The sequence below is a fragment of the Dromaius novaehollandiae genome, chromosome 1 (assembly GCF_036370855.1).
Source record: "Dromaius novaehollandiae isolate bDroNov1 chromosome 1, bDroNov1.hap1, whole genome shotgun sequence".
NCBI lineage: Eukaryota > Metazoa > Chordata > Aves > Casuariiformes > Dromaiidae > Dromaius > Dromaius novaehollandiae.
In genome coordinates this window covers 37,083,387-37,110,958 of record NC_088098.1, presented here as the reverse complement: position 1 = coordinate 37,110,958, position 27,572 = coordinate 37,083,387, and the positions used below count along the sequence as shown (strand labels likewise).

General features: G+C 35.9%; 1 protein-coding gene across 2 annotated transcripts in view; it reads left to right on the top strand.

Moving 5' to 3' along the window:
- ZFC3H1 (zinc finger C3H1-type containing) overlaps nt 1–27,572 on the top strand; it is a 41,592-nt gene that overhangs the window by 2,587 nt on the left and 11,433 nt on the right. Inside the window, exons 2-24 of one of the 2 annotated variants that reach the window (XM_064509080.1) lie at nt 1,896–2,315; nt 5,824–5,888; nt 6,172–6,367; nt 6,581–6,807; nt 8,445–8,568; nt 10,237–10,334; nt 11,308–11,511; nt 12,242–12,406; nt 14,425–14,562; nt 14,739–14,857; nt 15,200–15,346; nt 16,347–16,521; nt 16,728–16,859; nt 17,564–18,112; nt 18,201–18,310; nt 18,849–18,980; nt 20,061–20,182; nt 20,728–20,829; nt 21,192–21,308; nt 22,155–22,338; nt 24,197–24,383; nt 24,914–25,105; nt 27,009–27,246. In XM_064509080.1, coding sequence (XP_064365150.1) covers nt 1,896–2,315; nt 5,824–5,888; nt 6,172–6,367; nt 6,581–6,807; nt 8,445–8,568; nt 10,237–10,334; nt 11,308–11,511; nt 12,242–12,406; nt 14,425–14,562; nt 14,739–14,857; nt 15,200–15,346; nt 16,347–16,521; nt 16,728–16,859; nt 17,564–18,112; nt 18,201–18,310; nt 18,849–18,980; nt 20,061–20,182; nt 20,728–20,829; nt 21,192–21,308; nt 22,155–22,338; nt 24,197–24,383; nt 24,914–25,105; nt 27,009–27,246 — 4,143 coding nt within the window. Of the gene's footprint in view, nt 1–1,895; nt 2,316–5,823; nt 5,889–6,168; nt 6,368–6,580; nt 6,808–8,444; nt 8,569–10,236; nt 10,335–11,307; nt 11,512–12,241; nt 12,407–14,424; nt 14,563–14,738; nt 14,858–15,199; nt 15,347–16,346; nt 16,522–16,727; nt 16,860–17,563; nt 18,113–18,200; nt 18,311–18,848; nt 18,981–20,060; nt 20,183–20,727; nt 20,830–21,191; nt 21,309–22,154; nt 22,339–24,196; nt 24,384–24,913; nt 25,106–27,008; nt 27,247–27,572 lie in introns of both variants that reach the window. The other variant, XM_064509075.1, reaches the window with a different exon arrangement.

The window sequence follows — 27,572 nt, the reverse complement described above, 5'->3', positions numbered from 1 at the left end:
TTCTGAACTTATCCCAGTATACTTACTTTTTTTTTTTTTTTTTTTTAAACACTTCTGATCCCAGTTTCATCAGTTGGTCTCTCTTCTTTTTTCATTGTATGATGAAGGTTCTTCTGAGTTGATTGAAGAATAACTGTATTTTTAGTACATTCCTATCTGCCTCTTTTAACCTTCCATACAGTCTTGAGTTCTATGTGTAGAATCATGTATTAAAAAATTCTACATATATGAAACATTTATAAGAATCTGTGATTAATACAGTCATGGAGGCTCTAGCCATTTCATTATCATAAGCTAAAGAGACATCTCAAAACTTTTTATCTTGTTCCCCAGCTCTAGATAACTCTAGAAGCTATTGAAATATTTTTATATCAAACAACTGTTATACTAATAAGTGATGTTAAATCACTTAACTAACTTTGGAATTTTCTGTGAATGCTATCAAAAACACTAATGCAATTATTTTTTTTTTCCTGAAGTAGAAATAAGTGAAAGTGAATTTGGCAAATATGCCTGTTAAAATTTGGTGTTGTGCTGTGCACAGCTCTTAATGTTTTGATGTATTTTCAACGTATTTATAGAACACTTTCAGATTATAGTAGCTAGTGCTTGATTGCCTTCCAGATTTTTTTTCTGTAGTTTATCTTGACTAATCTGTTTATCTGACTAAATCTGTTTTTTGTGTTGGAGCTTTTGTATAGCAAAAAATTCCAGAAGTTGTTTTTGTAGGATGCATATCAAGATTCTTCAAATTTGTGTTAGAAGTTAACATAGTGAAACATCCAAGTTGTTGATGCCTGTTGTAAGCAGAAGACAAATACAAATTATCTTCCTCTGTTCAATATCCTTGCATTCAAAGAATACCTATTTTAGCTTTAAATTTTACTCCATTTATTGTTTTAAGAGATGACATTAGTGAAAAAGCATTCCAATTACTTAGAGGGTGAGTCAGCTGTTGTCACAGGGGGTTGACACTGAAAGTTGAATGAATCAAACCTGACTCATTAGTGGCCTAAAATACTTTTTCCTCAGGATAATTTTTTACTGGATGGTTTAGCTTTTTGAGTCTCAAGTTAAGGTAAAAGAAATTGAACTGTTAATAGGGAGAACTTTTCCTGTAGGATTTTCTGGATGCAGTTGGCTAAGATGTATGTTTCCATTGCCTGCCTTGGACAACTTGTCAAAACAGGCATCTAGACAATCTGTATCTGTTGGGCATGCATAATGAACCAGTTTGGAGTAATTAATGGTTCCAAATCCTCTTTTATCATTTATTTGAATGTTTTGTGGCAAGTGTTCAGCTGCTTTCCTGTCCTCTCCCTCCTCCCCCCGCCCTGTTTGATTAGTCTATGCCTCACCCCATTTATTAGGCTACAGTTACTGCGGCTTTTAACTGTGCTGTGGCTAGATCTTATTAGCCTTTTATGAAAGGATAAGATAAATGAGAATGAATTTAGCCTGTCTTTTTCAAAATGCCAAATATGGAGTCAGTAGTAGAGATACTAACTCTGAAAGTCTCTGTTATTCTTTCAGGTGAGCTGTAGTATGGAACTTTCTCAGTATTAGAGCTGCTGTTTCCAAGAGGGTGATGTGAGCAAGAGAGAGAAGACTCCTAAGCAATTCTTGAAATTGTATTTATTAAAATATTTTGAATTGTTGGTTTGATTAAAACATTTATTTAAATTGTCAGTATATAATAGCAGATGTGTCTTTCTACATGTGGCTCTTAACAATTTATAACAGTTTTTCAAGCTAGGCTTAAGGTAAAATTAAAATACAATGTATGAGAATGGATTTTAAGTTCTGTTTGTCATAATTTTGTCTTCATTGGTAATATATCTACTGTTTTAAGGTTATAAATATTTTAGTCTTAATTTTCTTAACCAGTAATTCAGCCAAAACTTTTGGAAGGTCCCCATCAAGAAAACAGAACTACTCTTCTAAAAATGAAAACTCTGTGGAAGAAAGTTTTGAGGATCTGCTCTTGAAGTATAAGCAAATACAGCTTGAGCTTGAATACATTAATAAAGATGAAAGACTGGCTCTGAGCAACAGGGAAGAAACTGAGCAACAAGATGATGATAAAACTGTGGACACTGAGGACCAAATAACTGTAGAAAGTGACAGTATTACAACAGATGCTATAAAAGAAGTATCTCCTGAGGAGAAAAATCAGGTTATAGCCTTTCAGGCATTTGAATTGAAACCTCTCAGACAAAAACTATCTACTCCAGCTGAGAGGAGCAGATTAAAAAAAGTCAAAGAAGGAACAAAGCAGTCATCACAAAAATCTGAAGTCACAGAATCCAGCCAAGGTAAATATTGGTAAAGTTGTTTTAGCCATTTATGCATCTTTATTATTAGGTGTTTGGGAATAGTCTACTGCCTGAATTAAAAAACTGGGTTTGTTGTATTTTTAAAGGAATTAACTCTTTTGTCAGAAATACTGAAATGGATGCTTCTGTCAGTAAATATTCTGATGCACATTTTATTTAGAAAGATTAATGGAAAGAGCTTGTTTCTAGGCAAGTTTGAAGATGAATGAAGAAACATACATCTATTTTTTTTTCTTTTCTCATAGTTATAAACTTAGTTGCCCACCACAACTCAAGTTAAGAAGATATTTCATGCAAGAAGATAAATTCTCTGTTTCCGCTTCTGGTTGCGTGATCCCTTTGTTTACTTCTGTCAACAGAGGTATTAGGTCTTCTCAGTGGTAGAAAATTTCAGCAGAAGGAGCTCTAAAGCTGGATATGGTGTGGTGTTGAACTATAGCCCCAAAAAGAAATCAGCAAATTTTTAATTAGTCATGATTCCCACTCATGCTCCTTCCAGAGAAAGAGAGATGTGTATTAAGCCAGTAGTGTTTTAATAACCTGTGCAACACTCAGTTTCTTTTCCCAAAGTAACTTGGAGTTAAAACAGTAACAACATTTTGCTGTTGTAAAGGTCAAATGTAGCTTTATATGGAATGATGCCTTGCAGTAGCAGTGTAATTATTTTTCACTACGAAGTGGTGTGAGGAGAACCTTTTAAAACTTTCAGTCTGATTTTGACAAACATAAAAATATTAAGATTTTAAGTGAGAGATGTATTTGCTTCCTATTTTAATTCCTTGAAATTGCTTGCAAGTGCAATTAGTTTTTTTTAAACTCATGTCCTTTATTGCACTAATGGATAATTTGGCAGAAAGGGCAGGACAAGACTTGAACGTTATAATTGTTGTTCACAGCAAAATCATTGACTTTCACTTAAGAGTTTTCCTTCTGTTTTGCCTAGTCATTTCTCTTCTGCTGATGCAGAAATATTTATTTTTTTCTTTATACTGAAAAGGAAGATAATATTTAGAGACATCTTTGTCTATATTTGATCTCTTTATTATGTGTTTTCCTTAGTGCACCAAGTGTTTATAAGACTTTCTCACCAGAATTATTTTGGTCATAATTGATATTCACAAATAGTGGAGAAATCATGTGGGCCAGGAATAGAAAGGATTCATAGAAGAAATGTTTCTGGAGGGTAGAATAAGCATGTTGAATAAAACTGAGGTAGTTCTGGACTGCAGGTGAAGAGGATGATATTCGAGACACGTGAACCAGTTAGCGAGAAACAAGTTGCCAGGTTCAGCTGACCTGTGGCTTAAGTCCTTGAGCTTCCTTTTAAATCTGCAACAAACTAAAGCAGTTAGCTTAAACTGCCTATTCTTAGGCTTCACCTAGTTCTAATAAATCGTGTTTGCTATGGCTGAGGATGTGTTAATGCATGTCATGTGTTATCCTATGTTAGCTAATTTGTCAATGCGCCTAAACCCTCAATTTGAGTGGGAAGAGACAAAGTAGTAAGTGGAGGGATTAAGAAAGAGTACAAGTGAGTAATTAGTGAGAAGATGAAGTAAGGTAAGACTAGAACACTGAAAGTCAGAATGATTCATATCTTGAGCATGAGAGTGTAGGAGACAAAGCCCATAAAGGAACTGAAAGATGAAAACTGATCAGTACTAGTTAAGCCACCTCATTCTGGGTATTTTTCCTTCATATCTTTCCCATCAATAAAAAAAAATGCCTCTGGTATTTTTTGAGGGGTGATGTAGCTTTTAGTAGGAGACATGAAGAAAAACAACAGATCTTGATAGCAGAAGAAGAAAACCAGTAGCTTGTAGGAAGAGAACAAGGCAGAACTTCTGTAAGGGAAAAGTAAAAGAGCTCTTTTACAAGCAAAATCAGTCTACAAAAATCCAACTTAAAAGCATTGAAGTTGAGACTACAGATAATATTATAGTAGAAATAAGATGCTCTTAATATGCATACTATAGCATCTAAGTTTTGTACACCGCTCAATACGATGTATTGCATAAAAATGATTTGAAAGCAGACAGATTAAGCCACATGACTGATGCTTTGTAACAATATACTGTGGCTTTCCAAAGTAGGAGTAGCTAGCTGATTTTAGTTACTGCAGAATCATGGGCATCAATAAGTGTATATTACATAATTCTGCATATATTAAGCATTCACTTTTCCTGTGATACTTATTTCAAGTGGTATCCTGGATGTCTCTCCAGACTGTTGAAGTTGAAGAACTTGTCTTAATTCTAAAAAGAGAAACAAACTTCCCTGAGTTTTAATTCTCTACAATTCAAGCTCCTCTGGTAGAAGCTTTACAGAATTCCCGGCTGTCTTTCCCTTACCACCCTTTAGTCTGTTCCACCTATATCCCCTTCTTCTGACTTGAAAGGTTGTTTAGGTTGTATACTATGTCCCTATCCACATTATAGAAACTACTGTCATCACAGCTAGTACCATCTGTATCTCTTCAGTTTCGTCCTGTGGATTGAATGGTGAGGATCTTTGTTGCGTGTGATGTTCTGAATATTTTTTTAGGTTTGGATGGGTATTAGATATTTCTTTCTTTTGTATGTGTGCATTTTAAAAAAAAGCATGCATGTATAAGCAGGAAGGCCTTCAGCATTTGCTGTGTATCATTTTTGTTTCAGTATAAGGTCTTTATGTATTTTAGACTAGATATCTTTCATGTCTTTCTGAACGTGACTTTTCATAGACCTCCGGGAAGACTAAAAGTTGTCCTGAGTGGAAATTTGTTTTCTATCAGTTTGAAAGGTGGGAAAGAATCTCCCACTGAAGAAGGGCTAATAAAAGAAAAGATCTCCAAGCTTCTCTCTGAATGTTTTTTTCCCCTCTTCTCATTTCATGGATATGTGGCTTTTGGGTAGTAATGCCTTCATTCTAAACATTAGACAGTTAGCGTTTACTATCCGTTTTCAAAGGACAACTCCTTTAAGTTCTCTTTGGGATGGAATGGTGCAAGTGTGTTCTTATTCCAGGTCTGGGCCATTGTATTTAATTCTGTAGAAGACTAATCACTACTTGAAACAGCTGCCAGTGGAATCTGAAATGCTCAGGACAGCAATTAGTATGAGATGATAGAGTAAAACAGCTGGAAAGAAGCCTTCTTTTTGCCTTGTCTCCTAAATCTTTTTTTCTTCTCTCTCTCTGCTTGCTTCTAGGGGAAGTACACACCAACCTTAGGATGGAGAATTATTAAAAAAAAAAAAAAAAAAAAAAGACAGACTTAGGCTTATGGCATCTTGATGATGTAGATTTTCTCAAATGCATTAAGTTTATATTAATGATTCTTAATGTGCTCATATACATACACAGTGCTATCCTGTTGTACACTATGAACCAATGATATTGATAAAGTATCTTCATATGGAATCAGTTCTCAACGTATTTTTAGTGTAGTTCTGTTTTAAGGCTTACAACAAACAGCTCATTCAAAAACATGGTATTTTTCTTTTGAAAGGTGCAGAAGATAAAGAACAAACATTAGCACGAAAGCTTAGCACTTCAGATGTTACAGCTGAAAAGGTAAGAAACTATTCCTTTGTAGCTGAGACTTACTGTATTATGACATTCTGACAGCTTTTTCCAAATTGCAGTCAAGAAACAGAATGAACTGTTTTTATTCTTAAGGAATAACTCTGATGAGTACAGTAGGATTTTTAAGCCTTGCCTTTGTTAAAAAAACTTCAGGGTAGACTTTTAAAGACTTTTTGAAAAATATTTAGTGTACTCATTAAATGACATCTTGACCTTTTTTTCCCTTTTTTCTTTTTCTTTTTTTTTTTTTTTTGTCCTTCCTTTTAAGAAGTTGTTTGATGATGAGGAGGAGATGTCTGAACTGCAGCTTAGGCTCCTTGCCCTCCAGTCTGCTAGTAAAAAATGGCAGCAGAAAGAACAACAGGTGATGAAGGAAAGCAAGGAAAAATTAACAAAAACAAAAACTGTAACACAGAAAGTCAAAGCCAGTACAAAAGCACACTCAACAAAGAAAACTAGTGCTACAGGTAATATGTTTAATGTTGTTGAAATGACTATCAATAGTATGTTTTGTGAAATAAAAAGAATGCAACACATTATGTGAAATGGTGGGGGATGAGTCTTTGATCCTTTGTACAGAACCCCCATCATCCACAGAATACTTTCGGCTCCTGAAGAATACAGGATTTGGAGAACCATTTAGACAAGGTGGAGTTAATCACATATCTTTTTATTTAAAGCCAAGCAAGCTTTGAGGAAACAACAGACAAAGACGTCAAAGAAGATGCAGCAGCAAAAGGAACAAGACAGGCGTCAGAAAGAGGAAGACCAGAGGAAACAAGAGGAGGAGGAGGAGAGAAGAAAAAGAGAAGAAGAGATCAGAAAAATTAGGGACCTCTCAAATCAAGAAGAGCAGTACAATCGGTTCATGAAGCTAGTTGGAGGAAAGAGGAGAACAAGAAGCAGGGTAATTAATTTATAATATGGTATTCAAGTTTTATATAGTCATGGATGATTTCTGCTTTTACATTCCTCTGCTTTCCCTATTTCCCCCCCCCCCCAAAAAAAAAAGTATTTCAGTAGATAACGTTTTACTGCCATCCTAGATAGGCATTTCCTTTCTTTTCAGTAAGATAGGTTTTGTAAGAGTTGTACGCTTGCAAATCAGTGACAGATAAGCATTCTCCTTGTAAAGGTATTTTGGGACATTGGGTATTTGGGACAAAACATGAGGACCAAAGAACAGTCTGCAATTTAATACAAATCAATTAACCAAACGTTCTAGGCTTTCATCTCTGTTAGATTGCTGTTTGTCTCCATGTTCTCAAAATTATTCTGTCTTTCAGTGGCTTACTTACTTCAAAATGTGATCTCTTTATAGTTTGGTTCTGCAGTATTTTTCTAATCTGTCAAGGTACAAAACTTGCTGAGACACAAAACATAACTGATTACTTAACTCATCCTATAATGAAGCTAGTGTCAAATTCCTAATGTAGTAGAGTTACTGCAGTGGTCATCATGCTGCACCTGTAGGCTGTCTTCATTCTCTCACCATGAGACTCACAAAAGGTGCTTGAATCAGTCGTGTTCTGTCTTTAAACGCTGGTACATTACAAAAAAAAAAAAAAAACCCTGAAAACAAAAAACCTACCCCAATATTTCTTTAGCATCTATCCTTTCAGTATACTCTTAATGGGAGCAGCTGCTGCTGCTAGATACATGAAGTGGCTAGAGTTGCTGATACTGTAATGAGAAATGGACAGTTAGGTGAGTTGGGACTCCCTATCTGAGGCTGTTATACAAGAGTCCCCTAAAATAATCATTGGGAGACTGAGGTTTGAAATATTTGATTGTAAGCGCTAAAAACCTAAAAGCAGTCAAAATGTCTACTGTAAACCTAAAAGATGCAAATCAATTGTCTGAGAAATAATACTTCCCCTTTTTGCATGTTTTCATGCTCACTGAACATTCATTGTCATCTGTATAGTGCTATGCATCCTTTAAACAATGTCTTATTAGTTGACCATCTCTTGGCGTGTTTCATTGTGGTATGTGACTCACTCTGGGGCAACAAAAGGATTTTCCACCTGAGACAGCAGCTTTAGAACAATTGGAACACATTTCATCTAAGCCCTCAACTTCCGTCTCAGTAAAGATGATCCTTGTGCACTTCTGCCTTATTTCTGACAAGGGTAGCTCAGGTGTTGTTGGTAATTACCATGGCAGATTCACAGAAACAATAAAGAATTCAGTTCTCTTTCAATATTACAGAAATGCATAACCACGGCAATTTGCCAAATGTATAATGACCTGCTAGATGTTCAAACATTGCTTTTATACGTCATGGCCCCCCCCCCCCCCGCACTCTGAAAAGCTCCAGTTTTAAAACTGGCCTTTAATTTGTTGAGTTGCAAGCTGCTGCAGATTTGATTAAAAGTTCATTTTCAGCTTGTTCTGTTTGTATACGCTGTGTAGAATTGTATTTGTAAAGCAATTATAAGATAAAATTTGATTGTCTGCCTTCTAAAATTCACTTTTAATTAGTTTGCTTTAAAAGAATAATGGAAGACAGCTAAATTAAATATGCTTTTTTTCTATGTTTAGTCTTCAGATACAGACCTGAGATGGTCTTTAGATAAGCAATCTACGGATAGCGCAGGAGGGATATATCAGTATGATAATTATGATGAAGTTGCTATGGATACAGATAGTGAAACTAACTCTCCAGGTAAGTCTTATTTGCAGTTTTCCTGTATGACGGTTGATTAAAAATGGTTAAAAAGTATGAAGTGAGCTATCACTTTAGAAAGGAAACTCATTCTTTTGAGATGACATGCACTCATATGGCTATCAAACTATAATATTTTAAGATGAACTAATTCTGCCCTGTTTTTGTGCAGATTGTTTTCTGGCATCTCTGCTGTCATGATCTTTTGAAGGTCTTCAGGCTTATACTTTTGTAATTACAATAATGTGAAGTTTGTTCTTTTACATTCCAAAGCAGTTGTATAGAAAGCAGAGTCCCCTGAGTATTGACTGGGTAGAAAGCAGCTTCACAGAAGGGGGCCTGGTGGACCACAAGCTGAACATGAGTCAGCAGCATGCCTTTGGGTGATAAAGGCTAACTGCATCCTGTGCTGTAGTAGTGAGACTATTACTGGGGGTGTGGGAGGGAGCAGCTGTTAAGAGAAGTGCTTATTCCTCTTTCATAACATTTACAAGGACTGCATCAGTTTTTGGTTTCCCAGTATGAGAAAGATACTGACTTACTGGAAGGAGTCTAGTGGAGGGCAGTGAAGTTCACTGGGCACTGGAGCACATGATGTATGAGAAGAGGCTGGGAGAGCTGGGTTTGTCTTGAGAAGAGAAGGCTGAGAAAGGCTCTTACCACTCTCTTCAACTATGTAATGGGTGGTTATAGAGAAGGCAGAGGCAAGCTCTTCAGAAGTGTGCCACAAAAGGACACGCAAAGGCAACATGCACAAATTGTAATCAAAGAAATTCCAGTTAGGTATAAGGAAAAACGTTTTCGCAAAGAGGATGGTCAAACACTGGGGCAGGTTGCCTGGAAATGTTGTGCAGTCTGCATCCTTGAAGATATTAAGCTTGACTGGATAAGGCCGTGAGCAACCTGATCTGGCTTTGGGGCCAGCCCTGCTTTGAGCCCCTGAGTTGGGCCAGATGACTTCCAGAGGTCTTTTTCAACCTAAATTATTTTAATGACTTTGAGTCTGAGGTGCATTTAAACTATTTATGCTTCCTTGTTCTATCTGAAAGCATCAGAAAATGTAGTGTCTTGCTAAAGCTTCACTAAGCATAGTTCTGTTGGCCATAGTTCTCTTGCAGTTAATTTCTTTATTTTCGGTTTGTTCTTCCTCTTTCTTGCCAGCCTGCCTTATTCTTTAGTTTTCTAACGTACTGTACCTGCTGTTTTAATATGTAAGCAATGTGAAACTTTTCTTGATGGAGCATCTGAGGCTCTAGTTTTGTGTGTTAGAATTCAGTTTCAGCAGTGCATTTGGTCTGCCTCTGTCCTAATTTGTATTGTAGCCAGTAGCAGTAGAAATCACTGTATTGAGATTTATAGCTTAAGAAGGCATTATGAATTAAATCAAATATGAGAGCTGAGTTATTCCCTCAGTAGCACTGTTGGGGAGTACTTGTGTTTTGTATGCAAGGTAGAAACAAGGCAGGTAACAGTACTCTGATTTTCTTTGAATATATATAAAAGAAACTATACACCATGCTTAGTCTGGCATTGCCTTTTAAAGCTCTGTCTATTAAAAGTGTTCGCTGCTTCTGCTGCAGTAAATCAATTTAATTACAAACACAAGTTGCTGTGCAATAATTACCTGCCTGATTTCTTACATTCAGTAAATTTTGTTTTTAATTACAGCTTCTTCTCCAGTGCAGCCTCCTTTCTTTGAGTGTCCAGCAGGATATTTTCCACCTCCAGTACCACCGATTTCCTTGCCACTGCCACCTCCAATTCCGGTAAGTAATCGTGGAAGAAAACTGTTTTTGAAAATGTTAGTAATTCGCATTTAGTATCTTATTTCTAATTCTAAAGTTAAGCTTAAATTTAAATGTTGTTTGATACAGTTCTGAACTTCTTGATGATTCCCTTGAAATACCTGCTAGACTTATGATTGCTTTTTAAACTCTTGATTTCAGCTACTTTTGGCTGATCCAGTTCCCAGTTCAATGGAGGCTCTTTGTATTGAGCTAAAAATTTCTCTTCATTGTTATTAGAACTGTGTCATTTCATAACAGTAAGCAAAACTTGCCTAAAGCACATTGAAAAAATAACAGATTGGAATTTTAAGTGTAAAGGAACTTTGCATCTTATCTCTAGGCCATGTATGTAGGTATGCTTACTTTACAGCTTGTTGCCTGGCGGGGGGGAACAAGTTGTAGCTCATCACAATCCTTCTTCTTTCAAACTTTGTGTGTTTTGACTGTATGCTGTCTGTCTTCTCATCCAAGAGTCCATGCGACAATCGAACTAGGCTCTTCTTTCACACTACTGTTTTCACTGAGTGTGTATTATCCTCCTTAGGAAAGCCATAGAAAGTTCCTGTCCCCTGAGATGATAAGACTCCGAATTTTTGATTAAAAGAAACTAATTCTTTTTGGCTAATACAAATTCGTAAAACCATTTCAAGACTTTCTCATGCAGAGTAAACTAATTCATTGGTGCTAACCTACCAGGTCAGCCACATTCCTATGGCTAGACTACCTCTAGTTCAGAATTCTCATTTATAGTTAGTTTGGATATCCTTACTGTTGCCACTATCTTGGTAACTAGTAAGAATTTGGCACCACTTTTGACATTAGACTAAATCCACTGCAGTTTTAATGAGTTGTAAACCACAAAATAATTTGTGTAGCTTCACCTCTTATAAATAATCCTAAAAAAACAGTAAGTCTCAAAACTTTGAAACACTTGTTTTCCTTTTTATCTCAGCCTGTACCATCTTTGAGTCAACTTTATGTGGAGGGCGTTTCTTGTGTTTCTCTTGAGCCACCTCCACCTCTTCCACCTCTTCCACCTGAAGAGCCTGAGCAGCCACCAAAACCTCCATTTGCAGATGAGGAAGAAGAAGAGGAGATGCTCTTAAGAGAAGAGTTACTCAAGTCATTAGCCAACAAACGAGCTTTCAGATCTGAGGTACTTCATTGGTTTTTGAATGTAAACCTCTAGATGGCAGTCTTGAACTAAACTTAAAGATGACCTGCTAAGTGAGGAATATGGGCTCCTTTTATGCTGCCCTTCTGCTGCCTAAAAACAAATTCCCTGAATTTCTATCACCCCTTTCTTCCCAAAAGAATGAAAAATGAAAAACAACCAAAGGTGTCCTTTGAGTTGTAAATTGCAGCTTTTTTTTGTTCCTGAAGGAATTATGAAACTTCAAGGTACTCAAATTTGAACATTTGAGGAGAACAGAGATTGTATTTTCTGCTAAATTGTTTATTATTTAACAGTCAGTTAGGAAACAAAACACTTAAAGTTTATTTCAACCTTCTAGCAAATGGAGTTGGAAGAAAGCTGCCGGTTCTAATGGTTAAGGTTTGGGGTGAGGGGAAAGGAGGTGAAGTTTGTGGTTATGAAAATTTAGAGGGTGTTTTTGGCAACATTCAGAGCTCACGGGTCTTTTGCATAGTTGAGCTGTGAATTACTTACATATTCTTGCATGCATTTTTAGCATAATCGCAGAACTGCAAAATTTGTGCCTAATATTCAGATAGCCTGTTTCATTTGTGCCTTGGAACTTGGAATTGTGATTTGGGGAGTATCTCTTTTTATTTGTGCTTACTGTTTTTAAAAAATAGCTGTATATAGTGTGTGGGTTATTGTTATTATTTTTTTTAATGACTGTATTTCTTACTTGTTTTGTTAGGAAACTTCAAGTAACAGTGGTCCACCTTCACCTCCTGTTCCGGATAATTTGCAATCTGTGCCAAGAAGCAATCTGTCCGCAGTCAGTATTAATACCGTGTCTCAGCCACGGGTACAAAGTACAAAGTTTGTCAGAGTATCAAGGCCTCCCCGAGCAGTGATCACAGTAAGCAAATATTGGCGTTTTCTTTTAATAAGACGACAAATTGAAGTTGTCCCCAGTTCAAGTGAACAAGCAAATAGACATAAGTTTTTCTAGTGATACAGTGCAGAACAGCGGAACATCAATTAAACACATGAACTGCTAGTTAACTTAACTTGTATGCTCTTATCTTCTTGAAGGAATTTGACCCTGAATAACTAAGAATGTAACATCTTAGGACAGCATCAAAACAAGCATCTTAGTTCAGATGGGTGGTGTGTGGTGGGTTTTCTTGTTTTGTTTTGTTTTTTGAACATGCAAATAACATTCCTGTCTATTAAACTTAACTAATATGTTCCGAGAGTATACCTAATGCATTCCAGTTGCAAATGCATATTCAGTTCATGGAACCAGGCTAGTGTTGGTTCGGAGTAAAATCCCTGAAATACATAAAGTGGTAATCAGGTCCTTGGCACCAACAGACCTCAGATCTGTGCCTGTTTTGCCATCTTACTTGGTAGTGTCAATATAGGTGATAACTGCTAGAGTTGAGTAATTCGCACTGGTAAAAGTACTGATTTGTTTAAAATCCACACATTTTATATATAAATATTCTGTATTCCAAGCTGTTTCAAAGAAGTTTTGGCCAAAGTGATGTTTGCAGGAGACTAGTCAAAAGATGATCCTCTGTAAAAACAGTTCAGTGTGAAAACAGTATAAATGACTCCTATCAGTTTAATCATTACTGAAACCATTTGTGTTGCTTATGGTTTTATTAACTCTCATAGTATTTGGTATTTCTTAATAGAGCCTAAAAATGTGAATTCATGAGAACTTATTTTTTGAACCAGAAATTGATAGTTTTGCTATGTGATCATTCCTAGATATACACAGGAGTTCAAAAATAATAAGGCTACTGAAATACAAATATATGAAATACAAAATTCAGACTTCTGAAATCTCATTTCATAGTTTTGGGGGCTTGATGGCTTTTGCGTGTTTGAATATCCAGTACCGTATTTCAGAACAGATTTTGAGTTATAGACTGGCATTTTTCCTGTGGAGTTGAAGACCTCTGCCTAGTGAAATAGCCTATTGACATTGGTTTGCTTATTCACTTACTTCTTGCAAAGCTTTTTCCAACATAGTTGTGGACATTCGGGAATCTGTTCACGACAGACAAACTGTGTTCTAGAACAATACAAAGAGACCCTGCATTACAGCTGCAGCTATTTCCCAGTTTAAAAATAGATTTTATTTTGTGCATTGAAACTTGAAACTATGGAGAGGCCCTGTTCTGAGTTGGAGGTTAAACATGTATTTAATTGTCCAGATCTACCTTAGGAAGAGAACACCTGAAATGTGACTTGAAATTGCCACTCTTTCAAACTGGAGCTGCATAACATCTTAGGCTAATCTAAATTGTCTGCCTGTTTCTCCATCTTTCTTTGTGCTGGAGTTGGCAGTCATCTGATCTTCAATGAGCTGGTTCAGTTTGCAATGTTGGCAAAAAGTAGTTAATCTTGTTACATATGTTCTTTATGTACAGTTGGTATTCTGACAGTTTAACTGCCTGAACAGCTTACTGCCAGGTCAGCTAAGTATAATGTTGGACAAGAGGCATCAGAAGTGTGTGGCAGAGGTGAGGGAGTTCTTGTACATCTGCCAAAGTATTTCTAGTGCAGACTCGATTGTTACTTCTCAGTTGCTTACAAAAATTTGCGTGCAAATGGCAGATGGTAATTTCCTTTATCACTGAAATAATTTATTAAGTGTAAGTTTAGGAAAGTCAGAAGTTCTGACCGTGGAGCTGTAAAAATGCTACAAATAACTGGGAATAGGTTGAAAATGTTGGAGTAACATTTATGTGCAGCCTGGAATTGGTTTGTCACGCTGTGCCGTACGCTAATAAAGGAGTTTAACCTTCTTATTTCCTTGTCTTCTAGTAAACATGTATTCAGTTGTATCTGCTTTCATATTTTGTTGTCCTTGCTATAAAATCTTCTTTTCTCCCCCTCCCTCTTTGTCCCCCTCTTTGACAGCTTCCAAAGCACAAGTCTGTTGTGGTGACATTAAATGATTCAGATGATAGTGAGTCTGATGGAGAGCCCTCTAACTCAGCTAATAGTGTATTTGGAGGACTAGAATCTATGATAAAAGAAGCAAGGAGAAATGTTGAGGTAAAGGATATTTATCTTTAATTGCTGGTGGAAAAGAAAAAATCCCACTGACTTAAAAGATCTTACTTGCCTTGAACAGCCTTAAGTTTGTGCTGAAATGCCTCTTAGAAATAGCAGTCAAATAGCTATATTTTAAACTTGTGTGAGTGATACTGATTTGGATCTCCTTATAACAGGCCTCAAAAATCAAAGCTGCTCCAAAATCAGAAAAAGAAAATGATCCAATGAGAACTCCAGAGGCTTTGCCAGAAGATAAGAAGATAGAATACAGACTCTTAAAAGAAGAGATTGCCAGGTATAACTGAGTTTTATTGTTGCTAAAGTAAAATATATTCTTTGTAGTGCTTTATTAATCTATTTTTGTAATTGGAAGAAAAAAATCTGAGTCTGAAAAACCTTATTACCTTCATTTTTTTCCTTGATTTTTAGTAGGACCAAAGAAAGTTTTTTTTTTTTTTGTTTGGTTTTTTTTGGGGGGTTTGAACTGACTGACAGTAGTTGAATGTAGGTTTGGAAAGCTTTCTTTAACTTGAAATGTTGCTCTGTTAGTTTTTCAAAGATAAACAGTTGGAATACACAATAAAGTGAATGTTGATGAAGTTACTGAACGTCTTTGCTTTTACCATCTCTGTTTTAGTCGTGAGAAGCAACGTTTAATTAAAACTGATCCACTGAGGAACAATACATCCCCTGCAAATTCAGATGGTGAGGTTGATGGAATTGGTAGAATAGCAGTAGTGACAAAACAAGTTACAGAAGCAGAAGCAAAGCTTAAGAAAAACAAGTAAGTTTTTCACTGTCATAAATCTTGCTTAGAATGATTAAAGCTGTAAATAAGTTTTTTCAATGAGTAGCTTTTAAAATAAAGCTAGGGTTGTTTTTTCGAACTATTCAGCCTGTGCTGTCATCTTTTTTTCATGGTAACCTGTAAATATGACTTTTCACACTGTTTTCAGCTGTATTTTCATTCAGTGACTAGAACTTCATCTCCACTATTCAATAACTATCAAATATGAAAACACAAGCATGCTTTTCACTTCTGAATACACTTTCTTTGAGGGTAGAATGCCTCACTGTTTCTGAGATATGTCTGATGAGTTTAAATGAATTAATAGGTATGCTGTTTGAAACTTCTTTTCTCCTTAAGTATGCCTTTTTCATGCGTCTCACTCTTCCTCCAAGTTACTGTGGAAACGGTCCTAAGTGCTTTGTGAACTCCTTTTCTGCTTTCATTGTCACTTGCTTCTTACTGCATGGAGTTTTGAACAAACTGGTTTGTGTTGGACACAAATTGAAGCAGAAATTTTCCCGGCTTTCATCCACCTACTTCCTCCTAGTCTGTCTCTTGCTCCTTTTGATGCAGTTTTCTATCTTTAAACACTGCTACTGTGGCCTTGTAGTGTGGCTTGTAATCTGCTGATGTGTGTGTGTGCCCTAGAAAAGGATCAGGTTGTTACTTAAAGTAAAACAGGTAGGTTTTTGGATGTCTTAAAACTAAAAACAACATTAAAGATATGCCACTTGCTTATCTTCCACTTGCCCTCATAGTTAAAATGCTTTCATCTAATTTATACTGAGCTGCTGAAGTTGGTTACTGAAATTGTATGTACTGTCAGTATTTACTGTCTCATGGATGTTAAGACTCTCTTGAGAAACTTAGTTTTGTTTGCTGATAGATGACAAAGCTCTTTTCTTAGATAACGAGGATTCCAGATAAGCAGGAATAGCTTTATGAGAAACTTCGCTGTGAAAAAAATTTTGTTATATGGCTTTTCTATTTTTAGACTTCTCCTGATGAAGGATGAATCTGTCTTGAAACATTTGTTGCAACAAGAGGCGAAAAAGAGAGAGAATGTTCGGATTGCTGAAAATAAGATTAACAAGCTGGCTGAACAGCTACAAGCCACAGAGAAGATCCTGAATGCTAATAAAATGTTTCTCAAGAAGCTTCAGGAACAAGTAATTCTAATTTTGGAATGTTTCTGTGTTCTGTAGCTGGAAATGTTGGAATGGAAATCTTGATTTGGAGGGGGGGCGGGGGAGTCACTGGGCTTTCTTTGGCTTAATCATTAAATCATTCCCATGTCTTGTCTTTTTTTTTAATTACATTGTGATGATATCTGAAAGTTGCATCTTACTATTGTATTTCTTCTCTTTTTTTTCAGATTCATAAAGTTCAGCAACGAGTTACAGTAAAAAAAGCTCTGGCATTAAAATATGGGGAAGAACTTGCTCGAGCAAAAGCAGTAGCAAGTAAAGAAATTGGGAAACGAAAACTGGAGCAGGATCATCTTGGAGTAAGTCTGCTGCATGCTCTTAAACCATGCTGTGCTTGAAAAGCCGTAGCAGTTTTGGTTAGGAAATGTAGTTCAAGTGGTATTTCAGGCAAATGGGAAGACTTTCCCAAAGCACTGTAAGAATCTTCTTAATCTTTGTTCCATATTTTTTAATAATTCAACAGAAAAAGCATTAAGCATTTAAATAAGAAAACTGTTCAAAGCCTGCATTTCCTTGCTAGAGGTATGCCATAAATAGACTGATGATAAGAGAAGTATATTCCTGTGAGAAGGGAAATAACTTTATAGCCATAAAAAGCATTGTTAAAACCCGTTTAGCAATAAAGGCACTGAAGTGGGCTCTGATTTCGTTATTCTGAAAATCAGAATATAGAAAAACAAGGCTTAAATGTTTTTGTCAATGTTTCTTTGTTTTTCTCGTGTGTATTTGTTTTGTAGCTCACCTTTTAAATGTGATCAGAACTTTTGTTGAAGACTTATACATGACGTAGACTAATTTTTATTGAAAAATCTGCAAACATGCCAGTGGAATTGTGGCAAACTATTTTGTGGTTTTTCTGCTGTTTATTGAAATTATCTGGCAACGGTTTAAAATACGTTCTTATAAACTCTGAGTTAAATGTCGCCCATGTTTAATTTGCCTCACATCAATAGATCAGTAAATATGAAGATGAAATTAAGAGAAATTTTTTTTTTCTTTTCAGCCAAGCAAAATGTTGAAACTGGAGAATTCCCCTGCATCAAGTCCAAAAAAGCATTCAGCAGAATTAATTGCACTAGAGAAGAAACGACTGCAGCAGCTGGAGTATGAATATGCTCTGAAGATTCAGAAGTTGAAAGAGGCCCGTGCACTTCAAACCAAGGAGCAATCAAATATTGCCCCTCAGGCAGAAGAGGAATCTGAATTTGCATTACCTCAGCCATCGCTTCATGATCTTACGCAAGATAAATTGTCTTTGGACAGTGAAGAAAATTACTTTGATGATGAAGTTTTGTCTAATTCAAACCGAGAACGAAGGAGATCTTTCAGAGAAACCAATTCTTTTACTAAACCAAATCTTAAACATATGGACACCCCGAAACAAGAAACTATGAACAAACTTTCTAAAAAGGCAGCAGAGGAGCCCGAGCTTTTCCTTGGGTTGAATATTGAGGAATTGAAAAAACTTTATGCTAAAGCTGACAGCTTGAAAGAGCTGCTAATGAAAAGTACTGCCTTTGTAACACCTAGGGAAGACCTGTTGTGTGGTCAGGTAAATGCTTTAAAACTAAACATTAAAGTTGTTTTTATTTTATTAGGTGGTATTGCAATTGCTATTTATCTTCTCATCTGTTTCCTAGGAAATTTCAGTGGATATGGGTTTTGTTACGTCACAAAATAAACAAACTGAAGTGAAACCATTTCCATTTGGACCATATCATAGTCCCCTTCTAGTATTTAAATCCTACAGGTATGAGGATTATAACAGCTGTTTTTGACTTCTGTGTATTTGTGAAACTTTTTTTTTTAAGTCTTCATTGCTCTTCCTTTGTACAAGTCTTGATGCAAAACACAAGCTTTAATGAAAACTTGACTATCCTGAAACAAATTTTCTCTAGTTCAGAGCACCTTGTGATTTTTAGTTACTTTTTACCTGTTACGCAGGGTCCCTTCTGTACAGTATGCTGGTTTTATATTGTGTTGTATTCTGTTCCCTATAACTGGATTGCTGATTGGTATAACTAAATTGAACAACAGTGGTTAAACACTTGAAAACAAGATTTTTATGTCCAATTTGAAGCAATCTGAAATCCAGTGAATACTTCACAGTAGAGTATTTTGATTATGCCATCTTTAAACTTGGGTAGGATTTATACTTTGATTGTAGTATGGTTTTGGAAATAATGAGACTTAATACTGAAAACAATGTTTTTTTCTTATCTTTTGTTTAATAAAACTGATGTCTTCGTTTATATGCTTTGTCATAATAATTCACTGTTTCATTTTAGGTTTAGTCCATATTTTCGAACCAAGGAAAAACTATACCTCAGTTCCGTAACCCATAGCAATATGATTGAGCCAAAACAGTGTTTCTGCCGTTTTGATTTAACAGGCACATGTAATGATGATGACTGTCAATGGTGAGTTCTTTATCACGTTCATCTGGCATAAATGTCCATTCTAGATGTCTGGCTCCAGGACCAATAGACATGTTTTTCATTTCTTTGAAAGGTCCGGATTTATGATCCTATGGACAAGTTCTAGAAAAGAAAGTTACTTTTAAATACCATACTGCAGATACTTGGCTGGGAGGGAAGAAAGTTTGCACCTAAGCTGTGAAGAAAGAAGGCTCTTTAGATACAAATTTAAGAAAACAGTATAGAGTCTTAGAGAATGTTTTACTCTTCGAGTGCCTTGTAATTCAGAGTGGACTCCTCTTGCTTTGTAGTTTCAGTGTAACTTCAGACCATAAGGGAACTTCAGGTAGCGATCGACACTGTGAGGCACAGTAGAAATGTATCATATGCTACTAAGCAAAATAAACCATGTAGTAAATATTATGTAAGAAAATCTTTTTGTAATACTGGAATTCAGGCTTTCTAGGAAAATATTGGCTAAGGTTGCTTCTTTGAAGCATGATGTTAAATCGGATTTAAAAATATTTTGCTAAACAGCATTGCCTAATATATTAAAAAAGTTGGTACAAGGACAAATGGATATGAATTGGTCAATAATAAACTTAATTTGGAAACTTCTAATTATTGGAAAAATACAATAGGAACAAACTTCAGCTCTTTTTTGCCCTTCTTTGTGTTAGAGAGCTTTTGAATCAGCTCTAGCTGTATTAAATCAAACTTTGAATCCTTTAAACACAGAGTGATACCTGTTTTGTTTAGACCTTTCTGGTTCAAATAAGCGTAGTTACACTGCGTTGCATCAGTGCAAAACCAGACCCCTAGCAAAGTAGAGGTTTATTCCAAAGAACAGGGCTGTACTGAAATAACGAGAACTAGGATTGAGTGAGTGATGCAGGCTTAGTTTGGGGAAGGCCTAGAAATCTTTAACAGAAATTTCAGAGCAGGCTATGTTGCTTTCCATGAGTATCGTTTTCCTTTTTGTACACGCTTATAGAAGGCTTAAGCAACTTTCTAATTACAGGCCTTGTTAAATTGTTGTAGTGATTAAAATACTTTAATTTCTTATGTACTTGTTTATTTCAGGCAGCACATGAAAGATTGCACTCTTAGCCGAAAGCAGCTGTTTCAAGATATTCTGTCTTACAATTTAGAACTGATTGGTTGTTCAGAAAAAAGCACTGATGACGAAATCAGCACTGCGACAGGTTTTTAAGAGTATTTTGCTCACTTTTGGTTTCAAAGATTCATTTCTGAAAGAAATGGCTTTCATAAAAGGTCTGGGATCAAGGATTTTAATGACTGATATAATACAATGTGCAAGATACTGCTAAATGAAAAGATGCATCTCTCCAGTCACCAGTTCAGCCCTCAGAGGTGTACAGTCTCCTCGGGACTCCTAATGACAGGAAAAATTCTTGTTGATTGCAGAATGTTTCACTCAAAAATAAGGGATTGGGGTGTGTGTGAGGGAATGGGGATGGGATCTTTCCTTCTCATCTTCCTCTCTACTTTATGCAACTAGATAACTGGTCTGTTTCAGAGAAGTTGGAATTATGTAATAATGGCGTTGGGATATAGGCAAATTGCCTAACATCACTTGTTCATGTTTTGATTTCTGTATCCCAGGATGTTAAATTACCATGCCTCTTAAAGCAACCAGAATTCACTAATCATCATGGGTGGTGTTAAATTGCTGTTGTTACCTGTTTTCATTTCTGTGTTATCTAAGATACAGATGTTCTTATTTCAGAAAAATATGTTGAAAAACTGTTTGGTATAAACAGAGATCGAATGTCAGTGGATCAGATGGCTGTTCTTCTGGCTAGCAATGTCAATGAGAGTAAAGGTCATAGTAAGTAACTTTCTTCATAGATTAAATACAATATAGGCTTGGATTTTTAATTATATAGATACTTTAATGACTTTATAACCCAAGAATACTCCTTTTTTGTTTCTTAGTTTGTCTCAGTATACTAAATTATGCTTATGGTAATTTCAAGACAGCAGATTTTATTATAAGGCAATAATGTAATAATTTTAGGGTCCAATGTGAAAAAATTATTTATGCACTTAAGATCAACAGTTTTAAGTTGTATTGAAACTTGTGCCCTCTGTTGCACTCACAGCATGTTTTTGTCTAAAATTATTATCAGCAAAAAATGTCTTAATCTTGAATACAGAAAAGATAATTTCTACTACTTTGGTTGTTTACAGCACCTCCATTTACAACGTGGAAAGATAAGAGGAAATGGAGACCAAAGTACTGGAGAAAACCTCTGTTAGATAGTAGCAGCAGTGAGGAGGAACAGTTCCTTGGACCTGTTAAATACGGTAATCCAGAAGTGTAGCATACTGGGGAAAATTAACCACCAGCCTTTCCTCAACCCAGAATTCTTAAAACTGCCTTTCAGTAAAAACACTTTTTTTTATTACTCTTTTGGCTTCTTAATATTTCCTGCATGTAAACTTCCTTTTGCCTTTGTTTTTGAGTGCAGTTTGACCCTAATTCATTCTAAACAAATGACATATGCTCTAATAAACACTAATAGAATATGTGATTGGAGGTTTAAATGGAATTTCTATTTACATATTCTTGAAAGGAACATAGGGATCTATTCCCTAGAACGTTCCAGCTTTGTCTGTAGACCTAGTTGATGTTTCAGAACCATAATAAGTAGTGAAGTTTCATGTGTTCAGTCAATTTAAATTTGAATAGAGTTAATATTTGGTGTTGAGATCAGGAGAAAAAGCTGTTTTAGGATTTGAAATTTTGAAGCTTGCTTGGACATCAGGAATTTTTGCATGTGACTCATGCAGGTGAGAGATTTAGGTTCTGCTTACAAATCCTGTAAGAAGGATTTTGAGAGGCTCAGAATTGAGGCAAATAATCCTTTTGTCAGACCTGTCTACTACTTAATGGTGCCTGATGAACTGCCTCAATTAGTGTGGTTTGACAAAAGTAGCCTTTTACTGCTGGTTTTCTTGCCCTCCTGTTTGAAGTATAACTAGTTTTCTGTGCAGTACACAGTTTTAGAGGATGCAGAAATAACCATATTTCACTGTGGTTGATGGCCATACTTGAAATCTATTTAAAAAAAAAACAAAAAAACCCCAATGTATCTGTCAGTTCTAACTTGACAGATCATTTGCATTTTGAAAAGAAACTTTTATTTGCAGCTCACCCCACAGAACATAAAGCAAAGGTTCCAACTCTTGATGCTGTGGTGACTCCAGATGATGTCCGATATTTTACAAGCGAGACTGATGACATTTCCAACTTGGAGGCAAGTGTTCAAGAAAACCCCTGTGATGTACAGCTTTGGATTAAACTTGCATACAAATACTTGAATCAAAATGAAGGGTAAGTCTTTGGCATTTTTCGTTTCGATTTTTGTTCTTTACTCATGCTGCTATAATCAAGTTTCCTTTCTAATATAAAAACTTTCTTTGACAAAGCCACAACTAATTTATCACTTAAAAGCAGGTTAAAACAGATTAGGTTTTCTACTGTATGCAGTGTGGTACCTGAGTAATAAATTAAACTGGCAGTTTATCTTTAGGTAGGTTCTGATTCAGAACGGAAGCTGATGGAAAGTAGCATGGGAGAAATAATCGTTTGTGTTTGAAAAGTGTACAATCTAATGTATTCCCAAGATTGCAGTGGAATGTTGTACTTCCAGTGATAAAGCAGTGGACCAATAAACTTAAAATTAGTCTCCTCTACAGTATGAGTGGTTGGAATATGTTTAAAACAACTTGCATCTGTAAGATTTGTTGTAAGAACAGGTCTGCCATATGGCTCTATCCATGTAGAAATTGTCCAGTTGCGTGCTCAGTTTCTTATTTTAGTTTTTCTTACTTTTAGATTTCTAGTTGTGTCTAGTTTCTGTTCCTCTAATTTATTCTGCAGAGTACCGTTTTTATTGACAGACAAATAACTTCAGTAGGAATTCTGTCATGATGGTTTTGTTGTAGTGATTCACTTGGATTCAGTAATAAAGTACTAACCTAAGGCAGAGAAACATTGTGGAGAAATCTGCTGCAGCAGAGAGGAAAGGGGGTGGGGAGAAGCCCTGTGTCTTTTGTTTTTGTTTTTTTGGTTTTTTTTAAGAGCATTGTATGAACAATGGGAAATATTGTAAAAGATCAATTTAGCTATATCAATAACTGAACACCCTAAAGGAGGGGAGGGTATGTTCAAAGTTGTTCGAGTTACTATGTAATAGTAATAAATACTAGCTGAAACTGGAAAGGCCAATGCAGGAAGTAGAGTACAACCAGCAAGTGGCAGGGTGAGGAGAGCTCATTTTTCTAAATACAAGTGTAGCTGGAAAACCCCCAAAACCTCAAACAAACAAAAAAAACCGTTGGTTATTGCTCTTAGGAAATTGAGTGGTTTAGTTGATTGCGGTAGATTTTGTGTGTTTTTTTTTTTCCTGGATGCACAGTGCTTAGAGAAGAGAGAACAAAGGCTTGAGTCTTGCCCATCGTTAATTGTTTTAGTCTTATTTTGAAACATGCATTTTTCCCTCCTAGATGTCTATGCAAAGTAATTTCTAAAGACATTTTTAGAATAAATGTGGCCTCAGAAGCTTTCTGTGGTTTTATGGAAGTTTGATATTTATAAACTAAGGCTTAGCCATGTGGTTTGCAGCTGTTTGAGATAATCTTGTATGACATTACTGGTATCATCTCATGATAGTTATCTCAAAGTAACACCTAGAAGCAAAGAAAACCTGTATGACATGCATAGAAACTTGGAATAAAGGTTTATATATGGTGAATATAGAAAGTTAATTAAATATGTAACAAAAATAATCTTCCAACTTACTTTACTAAGCCTTTGAAATATTTCTACTTAAGCTTTTGTGTCAGTATGATGTGAATTGGCCCTTTATACAGATTCAGCATGAGACTTCTGCTTATGGATAAATCTTACCTATTGAATTGACACCTTATTTGAATCAGCCTTTTTTCTCTGGGGAAAAAAAAACTTTGCATGCACTATTATCATATTTTTGAAGGGTTAAAATTCACTAAAACTTAAGTTTTATAGTAAAGGACAGCATGTGTTAATTTGATGACTGTCATTTTCATTCTAGTTACAAGCATCTATTTTTGTATTTTACTTTGTATGAGTTCTATTAACAAAACCACTGATGTAATGGAACAATTCGGTGGGTGGGGTTTTTTTTATTTTTATTTTTTTATTTTCACAGCTCATCATCTGAATGCTTAGATTCTGCTTTAAATGTTTTGGCTCGAGCCCTTGAGAACAACAAAGAAAATCCTGAGATTTGGTGTCATTACCTCAGACTCTTTTCGAAAAGAGGAACCAAGGAAGAGATGCAGGAAATGTGTGAAACAGCAGTGGAGTATGCTCCTTCTTATCAAATCTGGTGGACAGTAAGTAGTAACAGGCATGTGAAATGTTCATGTAAGTGTGTATTTAGTGCTGTAGAAACCCTGAAATTTCTGCATGTGTGACAGGAAAAGTAGGAAAGGGAAAGGTTGATTTAACTAAGTTAATGCTATAGCCTTTTGAAAACTGCAAATGTTGCTCAGAAAATGAGGCAGTTCAAAGTTATATTTGAAGGATGTTTGCGGAAATCACCACTTTTCCTCAGGTAATCAAAATCAAGATGGTGCATTTCTTAGGTAAAAGTTCTTTTTTTTTTTTTTTTTTTTAAGCTTGAAAAGTTATCTTATTTTACCTTAATTTTCTATGGCTCCCAATATTTGATCATCAAGGATATTTAACCTGGTATTTGAGGTTCAGTGTGAAAATTTGGTGTGGGGAGGGAAGTATGCTTTGTAGGGTGATAGAAGACATTTTCATACAAATTTGATGCAATTCATCTGCTTTTCAAACTTTAACTTGGAAACTTTACTGGTATTCTGACTTTTTTTTTTTTATATGAAATATTTCTCTCTAGTTTTTGAATTTGGAGAATTCCTTTGATGGAAAAGACTATGTATGTGGAAGGATGCTACAGTTCCTAATGGAAGGGACAAGGGGAGAAGAAAATCCCAGTCTTTTGTCCTTTGAGCTGCTAGAGACTCTTCTGTACAGAGTTCACTTAAGTCTGTTTACAGGAAGACATCAGAATGCTCTTGCTCTGCTGCAGGTAACCTCCAAGTTACCATCCCAAGAATTGTCTTCACATGTTGTCTTTCTGATGTCTGTGACTCCAGTGGTTCCAGCTTTGAAAGAGTTGTCCCCTCAGCTGTTTAGTTGCTGAAGGAATTCTCTTAAAAGACTTCTGTTGTAAAATATGATGCCATTGTAAACTTTGGATGCACCTTCTTTGTTCCCTATTTTCCTTTCCTTGTGTAGTTAATAACTAGAGCACTACTTCCCACAATGCTTCCAGGGAATTGCTTTTGTTTTGATTTCTGGTAAACAGTAGAGCACTTTCCTCCAATTAACAGCCTGTGAGTAATGTATTGCCTTGGATACTCAGATGTTTCTTGTTGCCACAGAAATTACAAACCAGTAGCTCTTAGGAGGAAGAAGGTATGATACTACTTAGCAGTATTGCCTGTGCTCCAGAAATTGGAGACTGTTACGTTAGAGGATTTGGTGATCTCATGAGCTCCAAAGTCTCACTTATCCCAAGCTCTTATTATGATTGTAAAAGGCATTTTAGGTCGCTGTTGTTGCTCTCTGGTTTCTAGATGAAGGTGAGAAAGAGGGTGATGACATCAGTCCCTAGTAAAAGGGAGCTGCTGTAGTTTCAGTAGCAAGTGCTTCTATTGCTACCAGCAGGTGGAGCCTTTTTGCTACACCTTAGAATATTTTGTGAAATTGTGCGGTTTAGGGCTGTAATACTTCTTCCTATCTCCAGTTTAAATAGAAAAGTGCAATATGCTGTGTTGATTTGCTTCAAAACCTATTCTGAACACAGCAGTACTGATAAATCTTTCTCTGAGTGCTTGGCTGAACAAACAAAGAGAATGGAGAGGAAAAAATTGAGTTTGCATCAAACTGAAATAGAAGTCCCGAGTGCATTGGAGAAGAACGTGAGTTGCTTCTCTTCCCCTTTCTTCTGAAAGTATTGTTGCAAAAACAATTTTTTTATATTAATCTGAAAACTGTAGTTGGAAAGAATATTTTGGGGAAGGTTATTTAGCCATACTTGAGAGAGAATTTCTAAGTAAAACTTCAAAATAATTTGCAATGTTTCTCTTTGAAAACTTGAAAGAAAACTTTCTAAAGTAAGTGCTTTAGAAAGTTCAGTCTTTACCTCTGACTCGATAAGTGTGTCTGAATCCCACCCAAATTTGCAAGCACTTTAATTCTCTTGAAAAAGTGCGTTGTTTGCTTATCCAGAGAAAAATTGGCACAGCTATAGTCATGAGATTCTGTTCTGTTTTAGGAGCAATTGTGTTTAGACTTTGTCTAATTTTTTGGCTGTAATGATTTTATTTGGGATCTGCCAGTTTGGGTATTCTAGTTTTGCATATCATTGGCAGGAAAACTTAGAGCAGTGTTCTGGTTCTCAGTAACGCTTCCAACACAGTGCAGCCCTGGTGCTTTCAGGAGATGTGGATACCTGTAACTTAGCAGCTGTGCAACTGGATCTTAAAAAATAAACAAACCCCCAAACCCTAGTAGGATATAGCAAGCATAATCCAACTCACAGATGAGTTGTCTCTGGAGCCGATGTATGTATGTATGTAACTGGAAGTAATTGTCACAGAAGTAAGCAGAAAAATTGAACACGTGTTGGGAGATGCATGGATTAAAGTTCATCTCTGTTCCCTTTCCAAGGCAAAAACTTTTGCAGGTTTTCTAAACATGTTACTGTGAGTTATTTAGCTACATACGATTTGAATACAGTCCCACATTTACATACAGGGAACTTAATACAGGGAACTTAATCACGACTGAGGTCAAGAATTATTAATTCCCTGTCCTTGAATATTAAATACCCGGAATATTAAAACTTCTTATTTTTCCCTTTTCTCATTCTTAGATCTTAAAGAATTTATGGTTAAAATATAATGCATTCCTTTTAACTTTTACAGAATGCTTTAAAATCGGCAAATGAAAAGATAGTATCGGAACGCCTTACTGTAAGTGACCGTTGCTTGGCTTGGCTGGCTTACATACATCTGATTGAATTCGGCATTCTCCCAGTCAAGTTCTATGATCCAGCTAATGCCTGTCCTTCAAGGATAATGAACAAAGAGCCATTTTTAATACCATGGCAAACAATTCAAGATGTGAAGACTGATCCTGATACGCTGTTGGCTATGTTTGAAGGTAAGTTTAGGGAAGTAAACTAGTCAGTATGTTACTCATTTGTTACAAATCAGGAATTTGCCTTTTGCAATTTCAAGGCAGTGCAGCATTGCTGCTAAGTACTTCAGGCAATTATGATCAATCCATTGAATACTTCATCGTGATTTGAACATGGAAGTGAGGAAAGCCTATTTTTTGGGTACTTGGAAAACTGTGTGTGTTATCTGTGGCTCAGAGTCAAAGCTTTTTCTCTGAAATATGATTTTCTGTCAAGCTAGAGATCAGTTGCTTGTGACAATATGGCTTCGCTTATTTTCTTGGGCTTTAAGAAAGCACAAAGCCAAGCT